General features: G+C 41.6%; 1 protein-coding gene across 4 annotated transcripts; it reads right to left on the reverse strand.

Moving 5' to 3' along the window:
* Positions 1–2581: 2581 nt before the first annotated feature.
* Positions 2582–24018, reverse strand: pla2g4ab (phospholipase A2, group IVAb (cytosolic, calcium-dependent)). 4 transcript variants are annotated; one of them, XM_071913427.2, is made up of 19 exons: positions 23706–24018; positions 21367–21504; positions 20187–20268; positions 19594–19742; positions 19058–19171; positions 18617–18654; positions 17580–17724; positions 16314–16450; positions 15504–15726; positions 15003–15117; positions 11916–12053; positions 11700–11789; positions 10323–10388; positions 8261–8391; positions 8002–8113; positions 7401–7585; positions 7050–7239; positions 5720–5877; positions 2582–4399 (listed from the first exon to the last, which is right to left on the reverse strand). In XM_071913427.2, exons 2-19 carry the CDS (start codon positions 21397–21399, stop codon positions 4262–4264), a joined length of 2244 nt encoding a protein of 747 aa, XP_071769528.1. In that variant the 5' UTR covers positions 21400–21504; positions 23706–24018; the 3' UTR covers positions 2582–4261. The 4 variants fall into 4 exon arrangements, with proteins under 4 accessions (XP_071769528.1, XP_071769531.1, XP_071769529.1 ...); XM_071913430.2 differs by lacking the exon at positions 23706–24018 and adding an exon at positions 23140–23165; XM_071913428.2 differs by lacking the exon at positions 23706–24018 and adding an exon at positions 22702–22748.
* Positions 24019–24539: the final 521 nt, after the last annotated feature.

A 24539-nucleotide genomic window follows, 5' to 3' on the forward strand; every position in this document is an offset into this window, starting at 1 on the left:
TTGTGTGTATGTATGTATATACATATGTATATATATATATTCTAGTATATTTTTCTATGTGTATTGTTTTTAGCCTGTGTCTCCTAACTCTTGATGAGTGGTCCTCAACTTTCTTTTTTTTGGGTTATTGTGTTTGTTGCTTTGTTTGACTTGTTTGTTGAAGAGTGACACATTCATAAATTTATATCTATCTATCTATCTATCTATCTATCTACATCAGTGAAAGCAGTCCAGTGAAACCCATGAAAACTTGGGATAGTTTGATAGATGGGGTATTTGCTTTTTCTGGCAGGAGTGCAGCACACACACAGGGAGTGCATGATATCCCATAATTCACTATCATTTTATAGGCGTAAGTGATATCATAGACCCCAGATGCCACTACTCTAATGATGAAATCTTGGTTTTATCTCTATTGGAATGCAAACAGACGATATACCTACCAGGGTGTGTGTGCGTGTGCGTGTGCGTGTGCGTGTGCGTGTGCGTGTGCGTGTGCGTGTGCGTGCGTGTGTGTCCTGACTCACTGATATTACTACTCTTTTTAAGGCAGTGGAGGAAGTATTTACTTTACTGGGTTGGCTATGGGTCAGAGGGAGGCGGTCTTCTGAGGTGGTCCGTGATGACAGATAGGCTCTTGAGTCTCGGGAGCTTCGACTCCATGATGTCAGGATCACCCTGCGTCAGATGCGAGTGCATTTTTCTCTCTGCAGGAAATAAGGCAGAGTTTCCACTTTGCTAATGTACACTTTCTTCATCTTTATTTGAACCAGAGAGACAATTTGGCATAAACATATAGAGTCATATCCACTTGACAAACCTTTGCAAGACAGCATGACTTAAATTATGGGTCCTCAAACCTTTTCAGCTTTGCACTCAAATAAGGAATTTAATTTCTCGCTGTGGGACCTAATGTGAGGACCCATGAGCAATAGGCACACAATTCATTTCTGGGTCCTGACCCATAATTTAAGAAACCAGATTCCTAGCCAACAAGGTTATAACACACAGCCTGTTTCTGGGAAGTTATGGCAGCGGGACACACCTACGGTATATTATTGACTCTTTGAGTGGAATTTCTAATTTCCCTATCAGACTTGTCTAGACTACTGACCCTTTTCCTCAGGAGGAGAAAGGATAACACAAACACAGTATTTCCCATACTGGACCAGACACACACACACACACACACACACACACACTTACACACACCATAGCTCCTGAGCCAGGCAGGTTCCGGCCTGTGTCAGCGGTGTGAGGAAGGATTGCTCACTGAACTGGACGTGGCTGTGGAAGTGTTTGAAGCTGAATAACACAACCAGAGTAACAGGCTGGAGTCAGAGTGAAGTTGTGAAATTTCAAAAAGCACCCCCCCCCCTTAATCCCCCCCCACACACACACATACAGGCCTGCTGTCTTCAAATGTGTGACATCTAGACAGACTAAGAAATCCAGAAATAGATACGCACACAAGAAAACACGCACATACACACTTGCGTCCTCTCTCTCTCTCCCTCTCTCTCCCCTTCTCTCTCTCTCTCTTACACACACACACACACACACACACACACACCGTTGCGTGCATTGGTCGTGAGTGTCCTCATTGCGGGCTTTGTGGAGTGCCACAGCCCGTCTCTGCTATGCGTATGACTCAACACATCAAAAGGGCGAGAATACAGGCACATACATGACCTTTACGTGAATGTGCAATCAGAAAGCCCTGAAAAACTCCAACACGGAGGTCATTTCCTCCTCCCTGCACGGCGTGAGCCGAGACGAGACGAGGAGAAACTTGATATTATCTCCCTGTCACACAGGAGAAGTGAAACCCGGTGTGTGTGTGTGTGTGTGGAGACTCTGAAGCTGAAGTCTGTCAGGACCGCAGCTCTGAATGTCGGAGTAAATCTCCAGGGCGCCGGGCCAGACGTTTCCGTGCCAGAGAAAAGGACTCGCACACAAGTATCCTAAGCACATAATTAGTACTCTCATATGATGGGAATATTGCTCTTGGATGATGATTTAATTGGGGAATGTAATGATTTACCGGGTGATGCGTTGGAGCAGGTCTTCAGGCTGTGGAGAGACTGTGGGTGGCTGCTCATGGTGGAGGGGGAAAGTGGCTCTGCTCTCTGCTGTTTTGTAAAATCACCCTTTGTAAAATCACCCTGCTGTTCTCAGTTGTTATGAGAACTTCTCTCAGGGAAGAATAAACCCCTTGAAACTGATCCGGTGATATTTAGGTCAGACACCTGCGAGCACCAGCATAGGAATTTCCTCTCATATCTCTTTTGCAGATTCTGCCTTGAAGTTCAGTTCAGCACAGTACACCAAAGTAGACTGTTAAGTAGCTGCAGAGTAAGAATGATGTGTCTTTTATGTTTAAAAGATTTGTCTGAGGTGGTTACAACATCTACACCAACTCTCTTTGTCAAGTCAAAGTTAAAGTTGATCAACCACAACAAAAGGAAAGAGAACGTGACAGGACTGTGACTCTGCACCTTTTCCTTGGCTGATGAAATATTTCAGGAGGAGCAGAAATATTACGAAGCGTGTCAAACACTTCAACAGAAAGCACTAGAAGCAAGGTCTTTTCTTCCATTTATTCGATTATGTTTCCATTGCACATAAACATTGCATATGGTATGATTTATCAGATAAAACAACACATAGATAATGGTCACAGGAGTGTCTATGTACACAACTTGGTCCCCCCAGAACTGACTGCCTTTACACGTCTTACTTACACATTTGTAAACATTGTCAACGCTCATTCAAAACTTTAATATATTGACAAAAAAAATGGAGAAAAGAAAGCATATTTTACTACAGTGCTTGTATGTATTCTATATTCAAACCTAAATTAGAAAGTAAAAGAAAACACAGTGAATCATGACACAGATCATAGAGCTGCAAACAGAGATGTCTTCATAAGATGAGCATTGCTTGTTTCGTTGCACACAGCTTTGAGCATGAATTCAAGTCTTATAAAACACATAAGAGAATTCTGTTAATCATAAATGACAGAAAAGATGAAAAAAAGTTGAAAAAATGCAACAAATATTCTGCTAAAAAATATGAACTAAAATAGCCGAGCTGCATAGTTCGGCGGCCGTCGCCCGCCGCAGGGAGACTGCAAACCCCGCTGATTTCTGAGTTTCTCACAAACCCATCGGGCTGGAACGCGAGCCTGTAAAGGGTCGGCGGTGTTTCGGTGTAAAATTCCACTGCTGTGTGTGTGCGGCCCTCGGGCCCCCGCAGGTGTAGGTGTAGTGTGTCAGATTCCAAGGCCTCCAGTGCTGCAGGTGTAGGTGTAGTGTGTAAAATTCCACTGAGTGCCGCTGAGAGCCGCCGTTAAGCTGCAAGTGGATGCCGTGATCGCGCCACGCACACACACACACACACGCACGCACTCACTCACACCCCACCCCACCCAACCCTACCCTCCCTCTAACCTCAGCTCCACTTATATCAGGTTACGGGGGTGGGGGGGTTCAGGAGTTAGTTGGGCTATGGGAGGAGGAAATGACTTGTCCAAAAAAAAAACAACACACACACACACAAGCTGCGCCTGTATCTAAAGGGAAAGCCTGAAATAACACGGTCAGGAAAATAAACACACCTTCAGCCTGATGCTTATGCGCGGCAGTAACAGGGAGGGGGGTGGGGGGGGGGGGGGGGGGGGGGTGGAGGTGAAGGGCCGTTTCTATGGCATCAAGTCTTTGTTTTTCAAAATGGTGGCTTTCATGTGAGACACTCCCTACGGGGGAGCAGGGAGTGCTCCCTCCCTGTAGGTGGGTAAACATGATTGAGATGTTTGAGGTATCCAGAGGGGGTGCGCTTGGCGTGTTTAGGAGTTGCCATCAAACAAACCCAATGGTTAGGAGCTCCTCTTCCATGTTTTCCTGACAGGATTACATGTTTAGACGAGCCATCCAGTGAAAAAAATAATAATAAAAACACTTGACACTTTGCATGTTCTACAGTCATGCTTGAGATATGGAAAGGAGGTACAGTACAGGTAAGAGTCCCTAGGCTTTTACTGGTAAACTTTAGGGTCCTTTACAAAAAACAAAACAACCTTTATCAGGCGTTAATCTCAAATCCACAGCTCAACAAACGCTCTTGTTTGAAATTATACAGAAAAAAAACTCAGCATGATCGCATTTTCCAAAAAGAAAATGCTTCACTTTATAAGAGAATCTAGAAGAATCACTAAAGTCCACTTATCCAAAGTCTTCGATTCAGATCAGGCTTCCGGTGATCACTTCAGAGGTTTCGCCCGAGTCTCCCTCTTGAGGAACTTCTTCTTCTGGATCTCGTTGAGGGAGAAGGGCATGGAGCAGCGGGAGGGACTCTCCTTCCTGTACACGATGCTCTCCTTGATGGCCTCTTTGATCACCTACAGGGACAAGGACAGGGTTTCATTCCAAAATGGATTTCCATTGAGGGAAGAAATGCTTTAATCAGTATTCCAAAACTCTATTAATTCTATCAGCAGAAATGTTACATACTGTATTGTACGAAAAGGTCTTATATACTCTTCTGGACCTGCTTTTGTATTCTTGTATTCTCTATTTTTAGTCTTTTTATTTTATTTTGGTTTATTACTCAAAAAAGTACTATCCTATCCTATCCTAGTTTCAAAATGTGCTTCATATTAATGGTTTGATTTTTTTGGTTCAGAGTAGTGTGGGTATCTCTTTTTGGTGGATATCTTGCTTTGGAGCAAAACCCTTGAAGTAGAGAGAGGATGGATGAATGTAAACCCTACCTATATGTGATTAGGGCACTGAACACTTTTGAAAAACCTTGATTGAAATATGAGTGGCACATGCAGTAGATATAAAGATCAGTATGCACACATTCATTTGAAGTCTCATACTATGGGGGACATCTAATTAGTGTTGGATAATTTAGCAAACTTTGATGTTGCTGGGATGGTTTTTGCGTGTGTTCGTAGCAGTTGACTGACGTGACATTTCGGTTGGAATGTGGTTTTCCATAAATTAGAGCTGCCTGGCCGAGCTCAGTTCCATCCATGTTAGACTAAAGGCTTTGAGCAGTGGCTACTACCTGTACACTATACTGTATGAAGGTATTTTGGGAAACTTCTATATTGACAAAGTAGGTCTGTCTGAATGAGCTGACCTTTCGCTGAAATCAAACACGCTGCATCACATCTAGCAATTTACTCAGCAAGGATGTGAGTCAGATGCAGTGAGTGAAAGTGAGTCTGACCTCTGTTACACTCAGGCCCTTCACAGTGACACACTTACACCAGACCAGACTCGTACAATCCAGTTGCAGTCGGCCAATTGGGTTTTGATATTGCAAAACAACTGCTATCTGTCATGTGAGTGTGTAAATATTTCAATTTCCCCAAAGATAGCATTGAAGTCTTTCTGAAGAAAAGACACAGCTAAATATAGCTTAAGAAAGAATGAATGACTGAATGAAAAGGATTACGTGTGTGTATATGCGTATTAGTAAGTCCTGCATCACGTTGGTAACCATTTTGATAACCCTGATTCTGATGAAACTGTAAAAAAAATATATGTTGCTATTGTTTGCTGTGGCTTGGTGTCAGAACTCTCATCTAAAGCCATTTTGAGGTGGCAACTTTGTGTCCCTCCCAGTAACTAACTGGTTGAATTATATTGGGGACACAAACTTGTATCCCCAATTAAACAACCTATTAAACCATCAAGGCAGAACTGACCTCTATGTTGTTGAGTGTGTTAAACTCCATGAGGTCATGGAGTTGGGTGAAGGCCTGGTTGGAGTACTGGAAGTTAAAAGTCGAGTACGGCGTCTCGGGGTCATCAAATATGTCAAAGTCTGCCACCTCCTTCTCCTTCTCTGTCTCTCTGGGGACTCCTGCAACAAGTAAGTTAGAAAACACACATCCACAAAAAGTTATTTAGGTGCAGGGGAGAGACTGATCCACCGGGAAGAACACAGGAAAAAAATGTTTTTAATGTCCCGTCACATACCAGCTGAGTCCTATAAACACACAAAAGTGAGGAAAGAAAGCAAGACTAGATTTAGTAGAAACAAAGAAAACAAAACCTGTTGACGTTTTGAGAAGAATTGAGCAGAAATGGCAACTTTATTATATGGAAACCTATTCATATGCAAAAAAAAGTTTATCTCGCAATTTTGACTCGTCATTTACTTTTTAAGGAAAAGCGGTATGCACCATCCGGTATTTGACTGCACTGTATTGAGACGGGGGGAACAGATGAGACAGAGAGAAATAACAGCTCAGAAAAAGCAAGCAGCCAGTGATGAGTCCCCCCCATGATGATGATGATGATGATGATGATGATGATGATGATGATGATGATGATGACGATACCTTCCTTTTTCCACAAGCGGAAGCCCATTTTTGGTAGAATTCCTTTAGATATCTTTCTGGCTATGAGGCAGAAAAGCTTATGTAATGGCCATTAACAGGCCGAGGAAGTGTGTGGGCGGGTGGCCCGCTGTAAGAGGCAGTATGGACCCCATGTTCACTGCAGTGGAGACGGGGCTTAGTGTTATCTGGTGTGTCTTTGTATGGGCCGGTGATGTATGGGTTGTTTACACACGCACAGAGCAATCCCATTGGCGTGAGAGATTCCCCCAGGCACCTGGCCAAAGACTGACTCCTCCAGGGACCATAACTCACCCAAACAGCTCATAAAACACTGAACACACACACACACACACACACACTGCGGACATGTCTGCACACACACACACACACACACACACAGACATGCAGGCATGCTTGCACACACAGACACACAATTTCCACCAGAAACCCACACCGACTTTGAGCCGAGGATTTACTGGGGTCACACAGATGAGAGGCCCAACTTTTCACTATATGTAAAACACCGGAACTGACCATAATTGCCCGAATATAGTGGAATTCCACAGTCCAACTTCGAGGAAGAGATGCCTCATATGCCATGGTGGTAAAGCGGCATAATTACAATTCTTCAAAGAGCCCTGGAATATTTTCCCAATAACACACAAGAACCTCAACATGTGCACATACTTACCGGGCGCTTTGAATTGCCTGAAGTTGATGTTGACCAGGACAAAGTGGATGACGGTGGGGCAATTCTTTTCCCCTTTTTTTGGTTTGAAGACGTAGCATTCCTTCAGGCCCTCGCGGTCGAAGACTTTGGGGTCGATCTTGGGGAAGGGGAGCTTGTTCATTCGGGCCCACTTCTCTGCCAGCAGAAGCTCCTAGGGGGAAAACTTGATTTGATTTCACCTGTCTGCATGGGCCACACTTCAAAACTCTACAATCCATTCATTGTCATTGTGGCAGAAATATATTCCTAATGTTTATGACGGCTTGTTAAAATAAAGCAGAGAAAGTGCTTAGCCTGCAGGTGGATTCTGACCTTAAATGGGGGGCTGGAGTCGCTGGGTCGTGCAGAGAAGTCAAAGGAGATGATGAGGTCGACGCCGCGCTGCGGCCGCAGGATGAGGGGGTAGGGAAGGTTATAGGTCAGACCGCTATCCACCACATGGATCTTCTTACTCTTCACATCCAGAGGCTCGTAGATACGGTCAAACTCGTCTGGGTCTGAGAACATTCCAGAAAAATAACACAGATGATATCAGGAACATTATGGGAAATTTCTGTTCAGCCACATTTTATTCATGACCAAGCAACAATGATTTATGATCTATGTAATTGTTTTTTTCTGACTCCAGATTTTTCAATATCACCACTATTTGCATCGGCATACAGTTCTTCAGCAGTGTTGGACTCCAATGAAATGGCAGTTGTTCCTTTTTCTACAGCAGGCAAACTAGACAGGATTATCAATAACCTGGAGAATCGATACTGCAATATGCATATTATCATTTCCTATCCTGCTTTTCTTTCATTTCACTGCTGTACAAATAAAGTCATATATCCCCTTAAGGCAATAAAATGTGAGAATCATTTATATTTATGAGTAAAAGCCCTAAATGACTTTTCTCCGCTTCCCTTACCTGTGACGGCGTCCACCTCGTCCTCCGGTGCAGTGGACTGACACATGAGCTCACTGAAGGGGGAGAAGGGGATGTTGGTGTTCAGGTTCAGGCCCAGCATGAAATTATGCACCTGGTAAAGATTGAGATGGGGAAAGCAGAGAAAAAAGAGTTTGGTGCAAATCTGAATGTAAGAAAAGGGAAACTAGAATGAAGCATTATATGCATTATATGCTTTCATTTCATTTCAATGCTTTCATTTCATAATTTCAGAATGTACCTTCCCCGCCCGGCCCTCTCGCGTGTTGAACAAGGCAGACTCACTGAAGAGGGAAGTGATCATTCGCTGACCCCAGCTGGTCTGGGCGTGTCGATGGAACTCATCCTCTGCCTCCTGATTCTCTGTACCGCCTAGCAACCAAAGTAATTGCAGAAAAATATTGTTATTAGGCACATTTTGTCTGTAGGACATGCAGTGACAATGGATTGGGAAAGTGACTGAGGGAAAGTTTCTTTTCTGTAAAACAAATTGGGAAAAATGTAATTCAATTCAATATTTTATTAAGGACACAATTAAAGCGTTCAAGCAAACATTAAAAACAAGGCATAGAATAAACATATGATGTAACAAAAAGAGACAAGACAGGACAGATTAACAGTTGGCATTTGCATATTCAAACATACTTCTTATATCTAAATGTATAAAAATTTTGGTCCTGTCTTGACCACCAAAATGTGTGTTAATCTCTCTATGTCAGTTGTGCTTGGACATGTACTGAAGTCCTGGACATTGTCCCCTCCTTCCCAACTTTGGCTTCACTGAATTACACAGAAAGAAAAAGTGATTTTTAACCAAGTATACCCAGAGTAGTTCTGATCTCATCGAGTCTACTTTAGGGTGCCTACATTGTTGCCCCTGACTATAGTAGCTACGTAAGGCAGTGTGCAAATAGTTACTGAGAAAGCATAATAAAAAAAAAACTTTTGTTTTTATCATGATGTGCCAGTTTTGGAGGGAAAAATAAATTTCTATGTTCAATGGCCATTAACTTTGGTACACAATTTTGCACTGGCACAATATACTGCGTCACTTCCCCTCTCTCTCTCTCTCTCTCTCTCTCTGTCTCTCTCACTCTCTCTCTCTTTCTCTCTCTCTCTCTCTCTCTCTCTCTCTCTTTCTCTCTCTACCATTTCACTCCAATACACCTACAAACAGAAAGCCATTACCACAGCGCCTAACCTCAAATTCATGTTGCATATCACTACTAAAAGGAACATCAGCAACAAAACACCCATTCACCACCCAACATTTGCAAACCATGATAACTGAAAGGTCTCAGTGAGATCTTTTCAGTGTCAAAAGGACACAACTGAAATCATGGCCCATACGTTTTAATTAAACAAAAACTGAAAGCCGTAACAGTAAAAGTAGGGTTTTGTTTGCTGCCAAAAGGGCGTAACTGCACTTACGCTCTTTTGACACCAAGCAAAGCCCCACTTTTTTTTCAAAAGTAGTTTCTTATGTCTGTAGAGGTTTATTAAAAAGGTTTATTAAAAGTTTTTAACAGAAAAAATGTATCAATCAATTTGATATGTTCCATGTAGCCTACAATTTTAAAGGCCTTGGTGAAAGTTGCTGAGCATTACTTCAAGATAAAAATATTCATTCTGATCTTGTTTTATATTTCAGTATTGACTGAAGTGTAATTGCTAGATTTATATTAAAATGAATGTGTTTTACAATTGTTTACTTACATACGCCCATATTCTGCATGGCTGTATTGGGACAATGTTTGTGCCAAAAAGGCATATTTCACTCTTTTGCCATTTTTAAAAAAGTTAACAAATATAATTCAACTTAAACTGTAGCAGTATTGTTTTTATAGTAATGCTCAATCTGATAACACAAAAAGTTAAAATATTGTGCTTAGTATGTGATAACAGCAGCTGATCCAAGTTTGATCAAAATTTGTTTTGGCTCTCCTATAAAATCTACTATAACGCACTTACGCCCCTTTGGCTCCAAGCCCTCGATATATGGAGTCTGCAAACCAAGAAGTTGGCAGTGAAAGCTTCATGTATCAGCATTTCTCCATAGCCTGGCAGTAACCACAGCAGCCGCTGTATATAATATGGCCTTCTCACGGCAATCACCAGAAGCATGATGCAGCAAAATTAAAAGAAACCACATAAAAAAAAAAACGTTCCCTCAAACACTAAAGTGTGTGTGTAAAGTGTGTAAAGTGTGTTATCGCCATTGCACCGTACATAATTGAAGCAAACTGTACAGTAGGATATTGTAAGTCCTTCCGGTGAATCATGCCTGTCTTAGTTGGCCTCACCTATGCGTCGCTCTTCGTCATTGTCCAGACTGTCTTCTCCAACGATGTGCTGAGGCCTGATCTGCTCTGTAAGAAAGAGACAAGACAGCTTCACTCATCAAGACCCTTCTTCAAAAGAAGTTAATCCAATTATTAGGCAACACCAAATTCACTTTCTATTGTTTATCTCTATCAAAAGGACTCCCATCCGAAAGACAATACACCTAATAAACTAATACATTCTTTAATTGGGTGGAGACATTCTTAGCACTTACGCACACAACACACTGCATTGTTGCTATAAGAGTGAGTCTGCATGTTAAAAGGTCACACCAAACAAAAGCGCTCGAGCAAAACAAACATCTGATGAGCTGTCAGAATAATCACAGGAAGCTGATATCTCCCGTCTCGTGTGAAAATCGACACGCCCAAGGCCAGGTGATTATTTTAGGCAGGTAATTTTAAAGGTCAGGATACCCAGTGTATGTGTCAAAGTGTGTGAAAATACATTTGCCACCAGAGAAAGAGACAGGTGTTAAAAGAGGACAGACAACAATGGGAGATGAGGTGATGAACTGTCTGCATGGTGGAGGAGGGTGGAAGGCCTGGGCAAGACGCACAGTTTCAGTACAACACCTCTACATAACAGTGTGTATCATGCATGTGTTTCAAAACCATCATGTTGTTCCATCAATGGATCTATTATACTCAAAGACAATATGAAATTATCTGGAAGAACATACACGGATTATGATGTTTAGAGAAAAGTTTCAACAAAAATTGGCCAAAAAAGTATTTCACATGATCATTCAAAATATATTTTGCACAATGGAAATACATTTTCTTCCTGTGCGACATATCCGAATACACAAAATATGTTTTGAATGAATTTAATATATTTTAATAATATTTTGAAAAATATGTGAAATGCATTTTTATATGGGACCTTACAATAACTTGGATCTTTTTAACATTTTTCCTGTGGCGCAATTAGTGTTTTTATTTTGGTATTGAAAACTGTCTCTCTCTCTCTTATTGTATTATTCTATTCATTTTAATTTACTATATTTTATTTCATTGTTATGTTTTATTGTGTTGAATTTGATTGCATTTTATTATTCTTTCTTTTATTTGTGAAACACACTGTGCGGCAATCTTTCATATGCAATACTTGATTGATTGATTGATTGATTGATTGATTGATTGATTGGTTGGAAAAACATTATTTGGAAAAACCCACTTCACTAAATCAGTAGTCTATTGCAGGATCACTATACATACGGTGCTGTTCCAATCACAAAAAGCGAATGTATTTTACTTTATTAAAACATGATTCTCCTCTAAATCAGTGCAGCTGAGTACGAGACACAAAGACAGAAAGAAACAGAGGAAGATTACCTAACTCCTCCTCCATGGTGCTGCCTCCAGCCGTGTCTTTGACCCCCAGCACTCTGTTGAACAGGATCGAGAAGGCACTGCCCCACACACCTGGAAAACAGACACAAACAAGCACACATACATGACGCATGCATGCGTGTGTGTGTGTACGTGTGTATGCATGTGCATCTGCGAATATGGTAAGTGTGTGTGCATCTGCCTGTGGATCTTTCTCACCCATAAGAAAATGCAGTGGGTTTTCCTCGTATTTCTTGACAACAGTTCCCATGAAAAACTTGCTTCCAAACAAGTCCGGGGTCATGAAGGTGCCGTACTTGGCCATCCCGATTTCATAGGGACTGAACTCCACCCAGTCTGCAGGTGGAAAGGGTGTCAGGGTGTCATTCAAAATCACATCAACAACAAAGTAATTTAAGAGAAAAGTAACTGAGTTTCTGAAAAAACACAATCACCTATATTATTCAGTCAGTGTCTATCTATTTTACTGAAGACTGTGCTCTATGCATGAAAGCTGCTATCTGTGGTAAACAGGGTGCTTGCATTTGTTTGCAAGAGAAACAAAGTATGGATGGAGATTAGTGTCAGCAGAATTTGTATTTGACTTGCACAAATTTGAATTGGTCAATCTCATGATGAACTGTTGAATAATAAAGTGGGACGTGGCCACTGTTGGCAGCCTTGGAGGAGGCGGCTGCCTTTGAGTCGACTCTCAGGAAGATGAATCTCAATTAAGTAAACTGAATTTGAATTGGGACATATATAAAGTTAAATATAATAATCACACTGAATTTCAAGACATTGCATTCAATTTCAAAGTGCCTTACAAATTGAATTTCTGAATTCATTCAACAATATTATTTTTTTTTTTTTTTAAATCAATGGATCAATATGAACATGACAATTTCACATGTATGCAATTCAGATACAATCTCTGGCACAACTCTCTTTCCATAACAAAGCCACCAGTGGTGGGTAGAGTACTGAAAATCTATACTCAAGTAAAAGTACAATTACTCCCATAAAAAATGACTCAATTAAAAGATTGGAAATTACCATTTGAGAAACCTACTCAAGTAAAAGTAAAAAAGTTCCTGGTTAATAAATTACTCAAAGTACAAGTTACTTTCCATTTTAATATTTTTTAGGGTGTGCGGAATAGTGCAAAATAATGAAAAAAAAAAAGTGCAAAATAATGAAAAAACAGCACTTGTTGATAAAACTTTCTTAGCCCTTTATAAAACAGAATATAAGCCTGTTTAACTCTAGTATTTACAGACATTATCAAAGTAACCAAACCTATTACAGCCCCAAAATGCAGTAGATACCAAATACAATACAATTAATTAAAACTCAGATTTTCTGTTCTGTAGTATTACTCCCTGTACCAAGACCTCAGTCAATCAGCTAGAGAATGAAAACTTCTTTCCATTCACATTTTTCATTTGGGGATACCCATTTGTTGGAAGCTGCCTCTTGTTCTGGGTTTTGCTCCGTCATCATCGCATCGTGGTCAAAAGACAGGTGGTGCTTATTTTTCTTCCAGGCAGCTGGAAACTTGGCATCTGCAGTAGAGGTGCTCCTCGCGCGCTCTCCCCCCTACACTCAATCCCCACATTTAGAGCAGACTAGTTGTAGCAAAGGTATAAATGGCAAATGTAGTGAAGTAAAAAGTAGATTACTGGCTCAAAAATATACTCGAGTAAAGAGTAAACTAAAAGTACTCGTTCCTTAAAAAAAACGACTTTTTTACTCATGTGCGTTACTTGTAATGCGTTACTACCCACCCCTGAAAGCCACACAGTCATTATGACGTCGACAAGACACACAGGTGGACAGACAGATACACACGTACACAAACTCTCAGGCATGGATACGTGCACTAATACATACGCACACACACACAGACACACACACACACACACCCACATACGCACATATGATGAAAATCCTTGGGTTAAACCTCTGTCACCTTTTAGCCCATAATTGCCATTGAATTGGTTAAGGTTAGAACTTGAGTTTAGTTTAGTCTTTTGACAGCAAGGTATTTTCCATTGAGCCAGGTCACAAAGAAACTGGAGATTCTAGGTAAGAGGAGAGTCAAGTGAATACAGAGGAACAACAATTTGCATACATCTATTTTAGTCACTGTCTGACTCAGCAGTCAAATGTTCCAAATCAGGCATCTTAAGCCGCTTTTTGCAAATCCAGTTGTGGTGATGAAGGCTACCAACAGGCAAACACCATGTGATTCTAGATTAGGTCTTAAGGTGACCTCGCCCTGAGGCATATCACAGCAGCACCTGACATTTCACTCCCTAAAGTACACTGCATGTGCACAACTTTGACACCCTTTCCAAAAAACAACAAATAACATGCTTGTGGTCAGATGGCTGTTGTGATTGTACTTCTGGGCTGCATTATACAGCGATCACGTACACACTGTGCCTCCTACACACTGAGTGAGATATTTTTAGTAAGGATTTCTAAGTAGGGCGTTGTTATTTTACGCGTTGCCATCTTTGGCTTCATTAAATGATTTTTTGTACTATACAAAGGAAAGACTCATCTGTGATGTCATCACGGCACTGCCTCACTGAATGAGGATATGACGACTTTGTTGATATTGCAGCCAGGGTGATTATCTATGGATAAGAGTATATTTTGTTGTTCAGAGCTTTTGGCAAAAAAATAAAATTAATTTTAATCTTGAAGTTCAAACAAGCTAGGAGTCTCCCATTCACCGTCAATAGAGCAACTCTGGAAAGTTTCTCCTGATGACATCATAGATCGAGTCTTGGCTGTTTGGGAGACAGCAACTCATATTCACATACATTCACTGATCTGTTTTTTCCATTGTGGATTTTCTATTCAAATATCAACTCCACCGAAAATTACTTAACAGCCGCTGCGCTACGAGGAAGTGCAATGTGGGACTAACCCAGAGTTTATCATGGCCTTGTGCACTCTATTCAGTTCCTTGACATACAGTAGCAGAGCTGCTATCTAACACCACCACCACCACAGGGCAGCCGCTAGATGACAGCCCATCACATCGTGATGCATCCTCTCTGTGGTACATGAGTCACACTATAAGGAAATATGTACAGCTTGGTCACTTTGCATGTGGCTAAGCTCATTTGATCACCTCTATTTACTCATCACATATGCAAAATAGTTCTGTCAAGTGCACGAGTAAACACGCAAGCATGGCTGCACGTATTGCACACAAAGACACACGCACATACATGCAAAGACACACACACACACACACATACACACACACACACACACACACACATTTACCTGCAAACATGAGCTCAGAGACATCTGGCTTGACGTGCAGACAGGTGAAGAGAGGAAGGGGACACTGAGCCTGGTTCACCTTCTCCTGTATCTCACTCAGCTTGGTGTCCATCCTCTGGTACGGGATACATTTATTTATTCACATGTGACATATACTCGTACTGCAGATGTTCAACACAACATGTTTTCACATGGTTACAAGAAAGTATAATAAAAAACTAAAAATACAAATAAAAGTAGAGAAGATGCATGTACAAAAACATGAAGAAAGCACAAAAAAATCTAATCTAAATTAGGTTAGGGTGAAAAGTCAGTTGGTCAGTGAGTTTAATATTGGCACATTTTTGAGGCAGGGTAGAATGAAATAGTTGTTGAGGGTCATGTGGCACAAAAGAGAGGAAATGAAAATCGAAATAGAGAATGACAGACAAGGGGAAGGAGACAGAGAAAGAGGAAAGCCATCAAAATTAAAACAAACAGCAGCTGTCTGGCGGCTCTTACCCCGGGTATAAGAGTCTCTCCGATGAGCATGCCGAAGATATCGGTGAAGGTAACCGGCTGTCCCCCGGCCTTCTTGGTCCACAGGGCCTGGATGTAGTTGCTGATGTGCTGGGGCAGCAACAGCCTCAGCGGGTTACTGCTAACACTCTTCATCAGCTCCTGGTTGATGTCCTTAGGGCCTTTAGTAGGAAACTCTGGGTGGGAGTAGAGAGTGGACATGTACCTAGAGAGAGAGGAGGGGGGGGGGGGGGGGGAGAGAGAGAGAGAGAGAAAGGTATATAACCTTCATATTTGTGGTCTTGGAATATTACAATACAAAGCACTGCTACACAAGAAAAAGGGTGTGTGGTGTGTTATTATCTAACATTCTGCTATTTCCCAGACAAAAAAGGTGTTACAGGTTATGTGGGAGGTACTTATTAGGAAGTACAATTCAATAAGCTCATCCGCAAACATGAAGGTGGAGGTTGAAGTAAGCCAGAGGATTTAGCTATTCGACCTATGTTAGCTGGATGAGAAAGATCATGCAAGACTAAACATGTATGAAATATTCCGGAACAAAAATGCTGCATGAAAATGTGCAATGAGTGACGTCAGAAATTGACAGGCTTCATGCCAGCAGGGGTAGGCAAATCTTCCTGGGCAGGGGTGAGGCAACGCAGAGGGCAGGGAGGAGAACGGAAACATGAGAGTGAAAAGAGAGAGGAAGACAAATAGAGAGAGAAAGTAAGATTACAAAGGAGGGGTCAGGCAGAGAGAGGGTGTAAAGAGAGAGGAGGAAGAAGAGGAATGTACAGTACTGAAACTGACCACGTGGATCCAGAGAGGCCAGCGATGTAGGTGGCACAGTCCAGGACGCCCGACTCATACAGGGCCTTCATCACTCCTGAGAAGCCTACCATCGCTCGGAAACCCCCTCCTGAGCCCACTATGGCTATCACTGGCACCTGCAGCAGGCAGGCAGTTAAACACACACACATACACACAAAGAGAGAGGGAGAAAGAGGAGTGAGGGAGAAGCATAATGGAGATTACATGTTGTGTTATAAGCTACTGCTGTAGGACTATAAACAGCTAAGAATATGACTTTTCTTACAAGCATGATATCTCATTCTTTCAGCATGAGCAACTTCCCTCTGCACTGTGCGGGTGCCATGCTGGTTGCGTCACTCCTTTGCAACATTTTTCAACTTGTGCTTTCTGATTTTCAGCTATTTCGAAATTTTCACTGAGCCACATCCTTTCCTTTCTGAAGTCTAGCCAAGGAGCAGCCTGTGTTTATCTTGAGGTCTATTCTGAACACCCTGACAGAGATAGTTCCACGAGGGTCAACCTGGAGAGGGGATGTTCCAGCACAGTCGGAGGCTAAACGGTCTGCCTGCAGCGGCTGGTTATCTCATTGCTCTGAAGCTTCCGGCCCGTGCGGAAGACGTCAGCGGGCCTGGCTAGGAGGTAAAGAGGATGCGCGGCCAACCCAAAAGGGCGTCGGGCCAAAACCGCAGCAGTCAGAAAAAACTTTGCTCAGCTCTGAGCAGGAGAGCAGAACTTGGAGACTTGTGCAGCTTACTAGAAGGCTCACTTCTCAGTTTCCAATAAAGTTGCCAGGAGTTATAAAAAAGTGTTGAAGTCGAACCGTACGAGCTGAGAATAAAACCTGTGAAAAACTGAATGCGTGATGGTTATAAATTTAACAGGTTTGAAGTTTGGGCTGTTTGCTACATCACCTAAAGGCAACAGACTTCAGAAGTGTGATCAAGTCAACTTCGCTCGAGTCCCAAGTCTAAATGTAGATTACCAAGTCCAAGTCTTGGATTGTCAAGTCCAAGTCAAGTCCATGTCATTAATGTCAAGTCTCAAACAGAATTTAAATACAGTGAACAAATCTCATCACTTTCAATCAGTCCCCACTAACAGCATTTCTGTAATTCTTTTTAATACATCATCTTACTACCAACAGAGATTATTTGCCAGTATTTTCAGATGAGTATAGTGTGCTTGATCTGGTGTTACAAACAAAAGTAAAAGCTCTCCTGTTAAAACTGTGTTAAAACTTCACTTCTGGTGCTCTGTTCCCACCTCCTGAGGAGAGCTGGGGAGGAAACGAGGCTTCTCCATGTCCAGCAGCTTCTTGATGCCCAGCATCACCCTCTCCCTGCGGGTCTGTCTGTACTGCTTCTCCTTCTCACACAGGGCCAGGCTGAACCGCAAGTCCAGGTTGGTACTGCGGATACACACATGTTGGCAATAATAATGAATGAAGTATCTCTCTCTCACACACATTCATTCATTCATTCATTCATTCAGACACACGTATATCAACACATGCACACACAAAGAAGGGAAGTTATAAGGCTTTGTACAGCTGACCTAGATGAGTGATCCATCACATTTACAGTATGCAATTGACTTGAATAAATATTCAAGTGCCACTTCTGCTATGTTCTCATAGTAACTATAAAGTGCTTGTTACATAAAATCATCTATTTTTAGCTGCATGTCTTCTCAATCTCATCGTCTAGTTACAGTAAATTCACTTCATCACGCCTTTCCGTTTCCTGCTGAGAGGCAGAGGGAAGAAATGACCTTTCTGTTGGCGAGACAGTCCTGACTAATGTTACAACAGGCCTACAGCTCAGATATGATCTGCCTCCAGGGGTGGTCTGGTCTGAGGCAGACAACCAGAGACAAACACAGTCATGACCTCTCACCCTTTACCCCTCACCTTTCCATTACTACCAAGCTTCCAACAATGTCTGGCATGTCCAACTCCTCCCACTAACCACTATGTAGTGATGCAATGGTACTTGTGATGTATTTTAACCTCACGTTAGCTTACACCAGCCTCCTATTACTGTTAAGGTCATAAAGGTGTAAAGCGAGATGAGCGTAGTTATGGTGCTTTAAGCTCTCATTTGGGTTTCTGCAGTGCTCCGGGTAAATTCCTGTGTATTGTTGAACCTGTGACTGCTTTTGCTGCAATTTAGCTAATATTAGCTTTGTCATTTGCATGTGATGGCCTTTGGGTTAATCACAGAGGCAGTGCTGCTTCAGAATATCATTGGGAAACCAAATTAACTTAATGACAGACAAGTGATTTTGAACGGAATACATACCACACCTCCAGGGACATCTCTAAGTGCACTTTGGTTGCCTGTCAAAACAATAAAATATGTGGCGATTGTTGATTGAGGTTGGTAATTCTGTCACCAGGCAAACACACAGGGTTACAAAACAGACAAAGAGAGAATGAGAGGGAGGGAGAGGAAAGGAGATGAAGTAGAGGAGAGGATGGGATGAAAGATGCGTGGAAAGGAAGAGTTGGAGATAATACAGAATAAATGGGGCTAAGATACAGTATGGGTGGAAAAGTGTAAAAATGGAATAAGAAATACATCAACAGAAAATTGTATTAATCTACTGATATTTGATCTTTATGGTCTTTAATGCAGTTTTCATTTGTTCTAAAATTCAAATTGGCTTCTGTGCTAATTAGCATGGATGTTTTCATTATCAACATGCAGGACTTTCCTACTTTAATAGAACAGATGTCTTACTTTGCCGATGAGGAAAGGCACCATCTCTGCCTGGCCTACTTTGAGCTTGGAGATGTCGTACGACGCCGTCCCAAGCGTCTCATCCATCACATAATTGGCGTCCATTAACGTCAACTGATTGGAATAAACATGAGAAGTGTGTAGTTAAATACATAATGGGAGCAGCACATTACTTATTCTGGCATGTGTATATGTTCACTTCCATAAACCATCAACAACCAGCAAACATTATGTGACCAATCAAGTGTTATCTTGTCATCAAGGTAAACGGTCCTCCAGTAGGTGATCATCATAAGGCAAACCACCAGTATATACAAAAAACAATTATACTTTCAGAAAAACATTAGTTTATGCTTAAAAGACCCTAACCTCATGTGGCTTAAGTCAGTTTGATACTACTTTCTATGATATATATTATGAATTTACCTCATATTCATGCCTAAAAAGGTGGGTAAGCTGTGTTTATGCAGGTTTACCCTCCATTACACCCCTGCTAGTCATCCTATACTGGACTTGTCATTAAATGTAGCTCTCACCTCCAGGACATTCTGCTGGTTGGGGTCCAATATGAACTGAAAGGTCTCGTTCCATTTGGGGTTGATGTCGTTGTCTATATGGCGGGTCCTCTTTCTGCTCTCTGGGGCCGTGGGGATGAACAGCTCCACGTATGGATCTGGGGTGTCCACTGCAGACACAAATTCACAGTAGCATTGTTTCCCTGCAGTGTCACTGGGTGGAGGAAACAGGATCCCTACCTAACAGAACTACGACTGTATTGGTTTCAATGGAGAGTTCCATGGTGACCTAAATGTGTTTTCAGAGGTCCTTTCTCCCACCTAGAAGCATTTCCAACGAAAAATACTGACAGCACACTACATATTGTACCTACTGTACACATGCAGCATGTTCTGAAAAATTGTAAAAAATGAGAGATTGACATGTATAACACAGTTGTTATTTTGTATTGAAAGAAACAAACGAAATACAACCATCAACTTCCTGTTGCCTGCATGATGCATGATGTCTTTTTTTTTTTTTTGCATGTGTGTGTGAATGCATTGTGTGTGTGTGTCACTGTACTGCATGTTTTATCAGAAGTCAGATGGACAGGGGCAACAAATGTACTCACACAGGTCACCCAGTGCTCCCTTGGTGACACTCTCAGCTCGCACGACCGTCACTCTGAATTTGTGAGAAAACTGTTGTTCCACCTGCAAAGCGACATAAACGTTCAGTTCAATTTTGTTTCATTGCCCCACATGGGAAAAAAGCACATCAGGCTTATGCATGGACAAATAACACATGCTGTATACAGTCCAACTGGATGACAGACAGATTCACTAGAAATTCTTATGTATCATTGAGTATCATTTTCGTGGGTGAGACCATGGTAGGGCGAGCGACTGTCAAATCCAACATGAAATTCTCCAGTCCAGGAACTTTAGAGGCCATTTTGTGGTTTGTATTGATGTTTCCTGTGTTGAGCAATATGTAATGCTGATCAAATCTACAACAGAAAATATCGGGTTGATTCGCTGGCATTTTTTACATTAATCCCTAAACAAAGTTCCCCTTTGTTCTCTGTAGATATTCATCACTGATTCATTGTGTTGGCAATGAGCAGGGGTTATCTCTTTTTCTGTTGTAGTGTTTTGCTTTCATTTCGTCTTAAATTACTGGGCTCCGTTCTGTAAACCTATCTGTGTTTCTCAAGAAATCTTAAGATGTTTTGTTTATAATGGCCTGTTACGCATTCCTAGTTATTTAAGTGAAACAATTCAGTTAACCATAAATGAGTTTAATAAAACATAAGAGTGTTGTGAGCTTCTATTCCAGTCCTTATTAGTTAGGGGGCGTTTCGCAGTCATACAACAGCCTTACAGGGCAGTGTATACAGATATCATAACGCTTATCTCATGCTCATCTTTGCTGCTTTCAAAACCCACACTAAACCTAGCCAGCTTCTGCACTGACTGTAAGACCACAGAGCTGCGATGATAAGCATAATAAAAAAAAAACCTTGATGTTGAAACATGTTTTTTGTAATGTTTGAATGAAATTTTGCTTTGGAGCCTTGAGAGTAACTTCCATATTGGGCAGGAGGGAATGAAAGAGATTTGTTAGAAATTATTCAACTATTACTACCTAAACAAGTGACTACAAATTTCATAAAGACCATGCATCAGGTCTGATACAGTATGGGATGGTTTTTGGCTAGTAGTAGACTCTCTCCATTCCGATTTCCACTTGGCTAGGTTTTACTGTACGTCCAGGAAAACGGCCCTATGTCAACATAGCAGTGTACTCACAATGATGTACTGGTATGGGTCTATGGAAGCCATTGTGAGCCGTCAGCAGAGTAATTCTCAGTTTGCAGGAAAGCCTTCGTCCAGATGTGAACTTGAACTCAGGATGATGCTTCAGCGATTAAAGGAACCATTTAGAGACTGGAGGATGAAACAAAGCATTTGAACATCAGTGAAACTGCTGGAATTCACAGTTAACCGGCCATAGCATTCAAAAACTATTGATTGCATTACAACTAAGATGCTCTAAAAACAAAAACACATCAACCTGGCGACCTGAAAGAGTTACTGGCATCGATATTTCATGTGCGTCTTTTCACACAGTTTCCACTGGTTGCTTTTGGCAGGGCAACCGTAGGCAAAACAAGAAAGTACGCCTGTTATCCATTTTAAACTACAGCTACTATTATAGATTCAATGACCGGGCTTCTTAATCTCTTGAAACCCAAGTAGAACATTGACTTATTGTAAAAGCAAAAGCTACTGTAGAAATATATATATATAAATATATACAGTATATATGTATATCTATGAGGCCTTTTGGCATCTTGCAGTGTGTGACAGAGGCAAGGGGAAGTGTGCACAGCCACAGACTCACGATAAGACTGCGCCCATGGCATGTATCACACAGTATCAGTGTGTTTGTGTGTGTGTGTGTATGTGTGTGTGCATATGTTGCTGAGAGAGAGAGAGAGAGAGAGAGAGAGAGAGACCAGTAATGAGTTGTCTCCTAGATTCCTCACTAGCTGACCAATCTAATTTAACAAAGATGTTTTAATGTGCATATAATATACTGCACAGTATGCAGTCTGGGTGTGTAAGTGCAACAAAGGTAGTGAGATAGTCATTTTCAGCAGTATCATGCTTATTGTTTACAGTGGTTGAATGGGCATGTATGTGATAAGAAATTTGCATGGACTCTCTGCCTCTATGTGTGTGTGTGTGTGTGTGTGTGTGTGTGTGTGTGTGTGTGTGTGTGTGTGTGTGTGTGTGTGTGTGTGTGTGTGTGTGTGTGTGCGTGCATAGTGGAGATAGCATCTCAAGGTCAGCAAGGCTTTTCTCAGCTGTTCACCAAAGCGTGTCATAACTGAGGGGACTGGGAGCACGTAGAGCGTCTGTGTGTTCACAGTATTGGTCACGTACTTTGCATCAGTGGTCCAAGTTTCTAATGTGCCAATTCAGCGTCTCTCTCTCTCTCTGTCTCTCTCTCTCTCTGTCTGTCTCTCTCTCTCTCTCTGTCTGTCTCTCTCTCTCTGTCAACGTGTGCCCTTGATTTGCAGCACACAATATAATAAAAGTGCATAGAGGCTGCTTAGTCCTCTGTGTGCGCCAACACACAAACCAGAGCACTATCTTCACAGTGCTGTCTTGCAATTGTCATGTCACTGCAGAGGCGCACAAAACGGATATACTGCATGTTGGTAAAGTGCCTACATCATAAGACAAATAATAACATCCAAAGACCCTAACGTAAAATAGCAATAGTAAGTCTAACCATAATCAGGTGGTAAAACAGTAAAACTTGAAGTCCCAACAGGATTATTATAGGAATATTATAGCAAAGTGATACCATAGGACATGAAACTATGAAGTATATATAATAAGGTCGAATATAATAAAATCGAAGGTAAAATAAACTCACTATTGAGCACCACAGACACTGTAACTCCCTGTAGAATAGTGATTTTTCGTTAGGGCGAAGTGTAAACTTTATACCTGAACATCGCAATACCACTGTACAGTGAATTGTGGGCTTCATACAAAACTCGTTATTACCTTGCAACAAGTTATGCCTGCTCCTTATTGGCTGCACTGAATCAGGTCAGATGTGACAAGGCATGTATGGTATGAGTGCGAGATAATGCAATGATGGATAAAGTTATATCATGAGATTGGAAGTCGACACTATTTTTAATTAAGCCAACGCGTATCTAATCATAGCCTATATGTTACCATATAATATGATGTAGCCTACAATAAGTATGTACCATGATATAAAATACATCTTTATCAAAGCTTTTATTCTCTTAGTATGTAGGCTACTGTAAGTTCCTGTTGCATCTGTTCACACTGACCTGTCCTGTAATCGCTCATTAGTCGTATGCGTATTGAATGTAGGCTACTTTACACCACTTGATATTCTATAATTGTTAATAATAATACGTCACTTGCTTCCTCTTACTTTGAATTGCTTAAAGCAGTTCAAGAAGAAGACGCTGATTAAAGCGCTACTAGCTGGAGTTTCGCACCGATCTTCTCCAGTTCCTCTCCAAGCCTATCAGCCAAAAAATGAACAATTTTCGGATAGGCCTACTTTTAAATGAAAGGAAACGCCAACATACCTTGACAGGAGAGTGCTATCAACTCACAAATCCTGAAAAATGTGTCATGGTGTGCAGAAATATGGTTCCACTGTAGGCTTAGAGATGGAGGAGGTGCTACAGGCTCTCGAAAGACGCGCATACACCCCGGCCGTCACGCAGATCGCAGATCGCGGTAGGCTACAAGTTCAGAGTCAGAACTTATCTAATAAATGCAAACTCCCAAGAAAACCGGAAGAATGGCTATTAATATCGGTACCAAAATACTTCAGAGACGAGAACGAGCGGCGAAAAGCTCCGAATGAAAGTTGAAAGTCAGTTTGGCAGACGGGGCGAACCTGCTTCCCACGCGCTCCTCTCCAAACGCGCTCCAGTGCGCAACGTTTCCACACGAGGGCGCATAAAGACTGGACTATACGGAGAGTATGAGCATTAATCAATAGCTCTTTGGCAATATTGAGACTAAACATGACACAGGAGTGACGCTGGGGCTTCTAGTAGTCAGAGGTTCCTTTTGGTGAAAATGATTTGAGGGTCTGATGGAGGACACTCATCCAACTATTCCATAATCCCCTAAACTTTCTCCAACACACCAATAATAAATGAATTTCACACACTAGTTTTATCATCTGTACTGTCAAATTGAAAGGAGAGTGGGCAATCTCTTCACCCGTATTTATTTACAGGGAGGAAAAACAGAGAAAGTTGTGGCGAGGCCAGCAGGGACACATGGCTCTAAAGGTGGTGAACTAAACCACTAGTTATCTTTTCTTACATTAAGTAAATTCTTATTTCATTCATTTCATTGCCTCATCTCTCCAGACCAAGAGATCCTATAACAAGCAACTTCTCAGC

Source organism: Centroberyx gerrardi, chromosome 9 (assembly GCF_048128805.1).
Source record: "Centroberyx gerrardi isolate f3 chromosome 9, fCenGer3.hap1.cur.20231027, whole genome shotgun sequence".
NCBI lineage: Eukaryota > Metazoa > Chordata > Actinopteri > Beryciformes > Berycidae > Centroberyx > Centroberyx gerrardi.